Source organism: Callospermophilus lateralis, chromosome 7, assembly GCF_048772815.1.
Source record: "Callospermophilus lateralis isolate mCalLat2 chromosome 7, mCalLat2.hap1, whole genome shotgun sequence".
Lineage (NCBI taxonomy): Eukaryota > Metazoa > Chordata > Mammalia > Rodentia > Sciuridae > Callospermophilus > Callospermophilus lateralis.
Genome location: NC_135311.1, coordinates 121205294 through 121213872, shown reverse-complemented (window position 1 = coordinate 121213872; position 8579 = coordinate 121205294). Strand labels below are relative to the sequence as shown.

Here is an 8579-nt window from a genome sequence, read left to right as displayed (position 1 = left end):
GGGTGGGCAAGCTTTGGAATTAGAAAGGCTGGGTTCTGCCACTTTGTTACAGTGCTTCTTGTGCATAGTAGGCAATTAAAAAAAAAAAAATCTGTACAATTACCATGGATGGATGGCGCATGTCTGTAATCCCCGCTACTTGGGTGGGTATACTTTTAACCCCAGCTACTTGGGAGGCTGAGGCAGGAGGATTGCATATTCAAGGACAATTGCATGCCCAGAGCAATTTACGGAAACTCTCAGCTCCAAACAAAATTAAAAGAAGGCAGGGGTGGGGTGGGGGGAGGGTAGTTCAGTGATAAAGGCTTGCCTACCAAGGGCGGGGCTTTGCGAAGCTCTTGCACAGTTCTTGGCCCACAGAAGTCCCTTGAGAAATATTAGTTTACTTTCTTTTTCTTGTCATTTTTTTCCCTCCTTCTAATCCAGGATCAGCCTATTCATTAGCTGAGTGACCTTGTACAAGTCACTTTTCTTCTATGGGCCTTTCTTTATTCTTTGTAAAATTAGAAAGTTGGCCTCTGCTCTCCAAGCGCGCTCCCATCGAAGAAATGGGACTGTGCACTTTACCGAGCTGCTTTCCTCCCCCGGGACTGATGGTACGGTCCCCGGGCAGCTCCCTCACCCCTCCGTCGCAGACCTTGGTACAGGCCCAGGGGGCCCGAGGCGGCCTCTCTGGGCTGCCCTTGCCCCCTGCAGAGTTCCGGGCCCGACCTTGCGCTAGCTGATTGGCTGGAGCCGTGCCCGGGCTGCGCGGCTATAGGTGAGCCCAGGAGGGGACGGGCGGGGCGGGCTGGAGAACCGCCCCTCCTCCTGGTCGGACGCCGTGCGGAGCCGCGGGCGGGAGGGCTGACGGACCGACTGACGGGAGGGACAGGAGGCAGCAAGATGGCGCAGACTCAGGGCACCAGGAGGAAAGTCTGTTACTACTACGACGGTGAGCATCGTCCTGGCGGCGGGGGCGGGGGCGGGGCCGGGCCGGCGGGACCGGGGATCGCAGGCTGAAGAGACCCGAGAAGGGGGAAGCTGGGCGTTGGGGAAGGGCTGAGGGAGGAGGCTAAGAAGAAAGGAGGTCGAGGCTGAGGAAGGAGGCTGAGAAGGAAGTCGAGGCTGAAAGAGGAGGCCAAGGCCGAGGGGGGCGGTGCGGGGGAAGCGGGAGGTAACTTGGTGGGAGATTCCGAAGGAGTTTGATGTGGAGAGTTTGGGCGGGACTCCCGGAGTGGGAGGCTCAGTCCGAGGGGGGAGACGGAGTCTGATGGAGACGGTTGCAAGGATATATTTTCCTACCGAGAATACAAAGATCTTTCGCTGTCCTGATCCTTGTTCATGGTTTTTTGGTGAGAGTCCTGCAGCTCGGGTCACCCGCTTCCCCTCCCCCAGCCTCTGAGCCGGGCCTGCAGTCCTGCTGGGAAGTGGGGCCCCAGGGGTTGGAAGGAGAAGGATGCACCCTGTTAAAACAGACTTTTCATTGAACAAAAATCTACGGAGCAGCTCATTCTGTTCTAGTTAAGTGTTTGGGCGCTGGGGCCGGGGCGCGATGTTGGGGGGGGGGGGTCATCAAGTCACTTCCCATCTTCAGCTCAGTCTAAAGGGGGAGCTAGACAGTGTCAGAAGGGTCACCCCATTATGGTGCTGGGTGAGGGAGGTCTCAAGAGTGTTGGGGAGCAGAGAGAAGAGGCACCCCACGCAGCTTGAGGGGTTGGGGAAGGAGGTGGCATCTCACTTAGGACCTGAAGAATAGAAGTTATTAGCCAGGTATAGGGAAGGCAAGGTTAGAGGCAAGCAGAAGACAGTACCTTTGAAAAACAGAAGGCATTTAAACAGTATGGCTGATGCATAGATTTGGGGGTATAGCGTAGAAGGTGGGGAGCAGGGCAAGACAGAGGGAGGAATTGTAAGTGAGGAAGCTTGAGAAATAAATAGGGACCAGATTGTGAAGGGCTGGGCATGCAATCCTGAGAAAGTTGGACTTTATTCTGAGGACACTTGTGAATCATTAAAGTCCTGAGGGTTATATGTTAGAAATATCTCTGCGTCAGAAATTATTGAATGTTCGGGTAAAAAAGGAAGGCTTGTTCACAAGTTTCTTGCATAATAGATAATAGATTTTTGCCAAGAACCATGTCAGTTAATAACTGGATTTTATTTTTATTTTTTAGAAGTGACTATGTGGTGCACATGCCTGTATTTCCAACAGTTTGGGAGGTTGAGGCAGGAGGATTGCAAATTGAGACCAGCCTGGGAATCATAGTGAGACCCTGTCTCAAAATTAAAAAAGGGTGCGGGATGTAGCTCAGTGTAGAGCACTTGCATACCATGTGCAAGGAACTGGTTCTAGTCTAGTGCTGCAAAACAACAACAAAACTAATAAGGTATTTAGGGGACATCCAACTAGAGGCTATCCAGTAAGCAGTTGACCATTTACATCTGCTATGTAAAAGACAGAAATGAGAAGATAGAAGCTTTTGGTAGATGTTAGTATTGAGAGTAATCTTAGTTATTTAGAAGGGGATGTAGTCACTCAGGAAATTGTATAGGATGAAAAGGATCCAGGGTGAAATTCTAATGGACTGGACTGAGAAAAAGTCTAGTGGTCCTCATGGTTTGTACTCCCGTCAGTACTTATGACTGTGTATCCACATTGCCCATTTGAGCTGGGCATGGTGGTGCATGCCTATAATCCCAGTGACTTGGGAGACTGAGGTAGGAGGATCATAAGTTTGAGACCAGCCTCAACAACTTAGATCCTGTATTAAAAGAGGCTGGGGATATAGCTCAGTGGTAGAGCACTTGGGTTCAATCCCCATACCACCAAAAAAAAAAAAAAAAAAAAAAGGAAAGAAAAATAAATCGCCTGTTTGCTTGTCGCATTTCTTGTAGTCAGTAAGCTCTCTTGGGAAAGGATTGTGCCTTGTCTACTTCCCTAGTCCCCAAAACAGTGTGTAGATCACAGTAGACTCAATAAATACTTGTTGATTAAATGAAGAAAGGATACAGATATATGGATTTTGGTAGATTCAGGAATGGATAGGTGAAAAAGAGACATTAGATTGAGAACCTTTTTTTTCCTGGGCCTTATATAGGCAAGTCTTTTTGTTTGTATTTATTTATTTATTTATTTTTCTTTTGTCGCACATGGACACAATGCCTTTATTTTGTTTGTTTATTTTTACATGGTGCTGAGGTTTGAACCCAGTGCCTCACATGCTAGGCAAGCGCTCTACCACTGAGCCATAACCCCAGACCTTGTTTTTATTTTTAAGTTAAGTGTTCTGAGGCTGAAAACTTTCTTCTTTTCATACTGGGGATAGAATCCAGAAGCATTCTATCACTGAGTTACCTCCCTACCCCTTTATATTTCATTTTATTTTAAGACTGGTTCAAGGGCTGGGGTTGTGGCTCAGCGGTAGAGCACTTGCCTAGCACATGCGAGGCCCTGGGTTTGATCCTCAGCACCATCTAAAAATTAATAAATAAAATAAAGGTATTGTGTCCAACTACAACTAAAAAAATAAATATTAAAAAAAAAAAAAAAAAAAAAAAAGACTGGTTCAACGTAAAATTGCCCAGGCTGACCTCAAACTTGTAAACCTCCTGCTTCAGTCTTCTGGGTCACTGGGGATTCAGGTGCGTACCACCACTTGCTGGCCAAGGCTGAAAACTTTTAAAGGGAAGCTTGTGTGAGGCAAGGAGAGAGGGTTGTTGACAAAGGAGAGATGTAGTAACTAAGAGTTGGATATATTCAAATTCTTATAGAAAACAGCCAGAAGAGAGGGAGAAGTTGAAGATACAGGAAAGGGACTGGTAGTGATGGAGATTCCTGAGGAGACCAGGTGAGAAGGAAACCAGAGCCCAGGTAGGGACACTAGCCTTCAAGAAGTTCCTTTGTGATGAGAGGGTAAGTGGCAAGGAAAAGTTCAAATGTAGGTAAGTTTGAAGGAGAGAAGATGAAGAGAAAGTTGAGGAGTTCTCAAGCTGGAAGAAGAGAATATCCTTTCTTTGAGAGTGGGGGAGGGTGATTGCTATAGTAGGAGTCTTAAAGAGAGATTTAATTAACTGTTTTGAAAGAAAGAACCAGGGAAATAAATTTGGAAGGATTGCTGAGCAGTAGAGGGTCCATTTGAAGCTGGAACCTATGAATCTGTAGCTAAATCATTTTGCATAATTTTATGGTCTTGACATTCTCAGTTTAAAAGAAGAAAAGTAGAAAGGACTCAGTCTTCAGAAAGGGGACTGAACTTCAGAAAGGGGACAAAACTCAAGAGTTTTGCAGTGTGGTCTCTTGGTTGGGACTCAGATTTCTTTGACTCTGCCATTCAGAAGTTTTGCAATATTGGACAAGTTACTTTACCTTTCAGGTTACTTTCCTGTAAAATGAAAATGATAGTTTTCATTATAAGAACAAGTGATAGCAAAGCTCTTTAAAACATTTATCTATCTATCTATCTATCTATTTGAGGTACCTGAATTGAACTCAGGGGCACATGACCACTGAGCCACATCCCTAGCCCTATTATTCAGAGACAGGGTCTCACTGAGTTGCTTAGCACCTCGCTTTTGCTGAGGCTGTTTTTGAACTTGAGATCCTCCTGCCTCAGCTTCCTGAGCTGCTGGGATTACAGGTTTGCTCCACCATGCCCAGCTTTTTGAAGTAGTGAGCTGGAGGTATAGTTCAGTGGTAGAGTACTTACTTGCCTAGTAGAGCTAACATGCAAGTGGCCCTGGCTTCTATCCCGACACCAGCCCCCCTCCCCCCAAAAAATTTTTTAAAGTAGTATGTAAATAAAAATAATTATTGCTTTAATAGTCTCAGGAACTTGATTAAAAACTGTTTAAAAAAGATGGTGTCTCTGGGCACCACCCTCAGGTACTCATTTAGATATGGTATCTTAGTTCTCCAGGTCTGAGCCTTGGCTGGATCTAGGCTTGATAGGTGAAAGAGTTGCTAGGAACCAAGGCCCCTGGGTACTGAAAGCTCTGCCTCATCCCAAAGGCCATCTAATTAGAGATCTTTGAATGTAAAGTTCACTCAATTTTGGAGCATTGTATTGTTCAAGGAAATTTCTACCTATAGGACCCTTTAGATTATATGCACACTGAATTAGATACCTGGGAAACCCAGTGTAGCTTTTTGCATACTGAATTTGGAGTCAGAGAGTTGACTTCCAGATCCCTCATTACTTGTGTGTTTTTGGGCAGGCACTTAAATTCTTTCTTTCTTTCTTTTTTTTTTTCTTTAAAATTTTTAGGGCTGGGGATGTGGCTCAAGCGGTAGCGCGCTTGCCTGGCATGCTTGCGGCCCGGGTTCGAACCTCAGCACCACATACAGACAAAGATGTTGTGTCCGCCAAATACTAAAAAATAAATATTAAAAAAAAAAAAACTCTCTCCAAATCTCTCACTCTTTCTTTAAAAAAAAAAAAATTTAGTTGTAATTGGACATAATACCTTTATTTTATTTATTTATCTTTATGTGTTGCTGAGGATCGAACCCAAGGCCTTGCACATGCTAAGCCGGCACTCTACCACTGAGCCACAATCCCAGCCCTAGGCTCTTAATTTCTTTGAGTCTCATTTCAGTGCATTTAATTTTTTTGTGGTACTGGGGATTGAATCCTGGGGGGGTTCCACCACTGAGCCATACTCTTAGTCCTTTTCATTTTGAGACAGGGTCTCACTAAGTTGTCTAGGCTGGCCTTTCATGATCCTCCTGCCTCCCAAGTAGCTGGGATCATAGGCATGTGCCATCATCCCTGGCTTTACTTTTTATCCTGAAGGGGATGGGGAGCCATTAAGGATTTTGAGTATGAGAGTGATGTTATTAGAACTTTGGATTAGGAAGATAACTCTAGTGACAGTGTAGTAGATGGTCTGGACTGAAAATAGAGTTAGAGAGTTTGGACAGAATGTAGAGGGACCAATTAGAAGGCAATAAGGGTTTTATCTGTAAAGCAGGAAGTATACTCCACATCCAACTTATAAGAATCTAGTGAGAAAGTAAAATGAATGTGCTTTGACACTATAAAATGTCACAATATAAGAGGTGAATTGTGGCTTATAATAATTCTAAGTAGTGATGGTTAATTTTCTGTTATAGGAGGGAATTCCTTAGAGTCGTGAAGTGAGTTGCCGCACTGGCTGCTGTTCCCCGGTAGCTTTAGAATGAACTCTAGTGCTAATGGGTTCCAGAAGAAGAAAGCGGGCTAGATTCATCTTTAAGTGCTGACCTTACCAGGGTCCCCTGCTTTTTGTTTTGTTTCTTTTGGAATTCCCCTTCCTCAAGGTGGCAGAGAATCTTGGAAACTAGAAATGAACCAGAAAGAGAGTTTGAGAGTTTGCTGTAAAAATTCCTGGCTTTTCCTCCTGGGAGTGTGTGTGTGTGTGTGTTTTACTGAAGTTGTCACTCTTCTTCAGGGGATGTTGGAAATTACTATTATGGACAAGGCCACCCAATGAAGCCTCACCGAATCCGCATGACTCACAATTTGCTGCTCAACTATGGTCTCTACCGAAAAATGGAAATTTATGTGAGTTCCTGGGAGCACTATCCCTGTCTAACCTCCTTGGCTCTGATTCCCATATGTCATTGATTATCTCATTTTCTCAACTACTCATTCATTTGTTAATAAACGTGTTGAGTAACTATTATGTAGCAGGTATTGTACATGATAGAAATTCTGGTTTTTGAGATATTTTCTCCAGATCTGAGATCTACATGTAAACAAATAAACTGTGTATGTACCACAGTTAAAGAACATAGAAGATACCAACAATAAAAATTAATAAAAAAAAAAAAAAAGAACATAGAAGACGCAGAAATAATGGGGAATGAAGGAAGAAGAGAGCCATGGAATGTTTCCTAGAGGTGATATCTAAACAGGGTTTTATTTTATTTTTTGTCTATCTATCTTTTTGGCACTGGGGATTGAACCCAGGGATGCTTTACCACTGAACTTCATCCCTAATCCTTTTTTTTGGTGTGGGGGGGCTGACCTTGAACTTACGATCCTCTTGTCTCAACATCCCACCTCTTGTCTCAGCATCCCAAGCTGTGGCCACTTCACCCGGCCTAAGCAGGGTTTTAACGATTTATTTATAAAGTTTAGCTTAGAAGGGACCAACATTTCTGGCCAAGGGAAAAACAAAGGCAAAGAGGCAAAAGTAAGGAAAATACAACGTTTGGGGAAAATATAAGTAGGTCAGTAAGCAGGTACCCAGTGTGAGTTCATGGTGTGAGTAATGGGAAATAGAGCTGGAGAGGTCAGCAAGGGTTGGATGGGCTGTACTAAGAAACTCTGGTGGGTCAGGGCCAAAAAAATTTGATGCTTTATTGTTGTTTTATTTTGTTTTTGTTGTACTGGGGATTGAACTCAGGAGCATTCTACTACTGAGCTTTACTGAGTCCTTTATATTTTATTTTGAAATAGGGTCTCACTAAGTTGTGCAGGTTGGCATCCAACTTGCAATCCTACCTCAGTGTCCCAAGTTGCTGGAGTTACAAGCATGGGTTACTGTGGCTGGCTCAAAAGAAAAGATTAAGACTATGTAGAACTAAATGCCAGATCTCTAGTTGCCACAGAGTGTAGAGTCTTACTAACTTCGAGACTTCTTCTTCAGCTATTTTTTGCTTGATTTTCCAGTTTTTAAAGAGAATCTAGAAATCTTGCTCATAAAATCTGCCAGATTTAATTTTTTTTTAAGAGAGAGGTGAGAGAGAGAGACAGACAGAGAGAATTTTTAATATTTATTTTTTAGTTTTTGGCGGACACAACATCTTAGTTTGTATGTGGTGCTGAGGATCGAACCTGGACCGCACGCATGCCAGGCGAGCGCGCTACCGCTTGAGCCACATCCCCAGCCCAGTCTGCCAGATTTAAAATGGTGAATGAAGGTTTTTGTGTTTTAACATGTGTGTGACAAAACATCAGTACATTTGTGGATCAAATTAAACAGTTCCCAGTTTAACCTCTTCTAGAGGCAAATAGGAACAAGTAAAGTGTTTTAAAATAATAGGAACATGCGTGCCTTTTAGAAGCAGTGAGGCCATTTAGGAAACTGTTGCAAGAGTTCAAATGATAAAATAAAGAGGGTCTGGGGGCCCATGTTGCCTTATGGAATAAGAATGTGTTGTAAAAATCTGTGCCAATAGCTTGAGTAACCTAGCAACAGCAGCATCCTTCTTAGCATTCCAGAGACTGGAAGGAGATGAGTCTTCTGTCCCAGAGGGGCTTGTCATAGCTCTGGAGCCAACAGAGGCACCTAGAGAAGAAGGAGGAAAATAGAGGAGTCAGTAGGCTTTGGGACCAGTGATCTTTCTTAAGCTTGAAGGGCAGCTGGGAGTGAAAAGCATAGAAGTTTTCAGGGATATCCTGTCCTTTTTTGCTAAAGAAAACCCTTCCCAGAAGTTTCCCAGTAGACTTCCCCTTAAATTTTTTGGGTTATTTGCCAACTTCAGACCATCACCAGTGTAAATGTATAGGATTACTAGAACTGGCTTAGACTGATTATGATTTGATCTCTATGACTGGGTTTATCAACACCCAGCCAAATTGGGATTGGCTTCTGGGGAGGCAACCAAGAAT

The 8579-nt window shown here is 43.8% G+C and overlaps 1 protein-coding gene across 2 annotated transcripts in view; it reads left to right on the top strand.

Annotated features, from left to right (window-relative positions):
- Positions 1 to 778: 778 nt before the first annotated feature.
- Hdac1 (histone deacetylase 1) overlaps positions 779 to 8579 on the top strand; it is a 28365-nt gene continuing 20564 nt past the window's right edge. The window contains exons 1-2 of one of the 2 annotated variants that reach the window (XR_013091838.1): positions 779 to 934; positions 6412 to 6524. Coding sequence is in view for 1 of the 2 variants with exons in the window: in XM_076860842.1 (XP_076716957.1) it covers positions 886 to 934; positions 6412 to 6524 (162 nt within the window). In the remaining variant the exon portion in view is untranslated. The remainder of the gene's footprint in view (positions 935 to 6411; positions 6525 to 8579) is intronic. The other variant, XM_076860842.1, reaches the window with a different exon arrangement.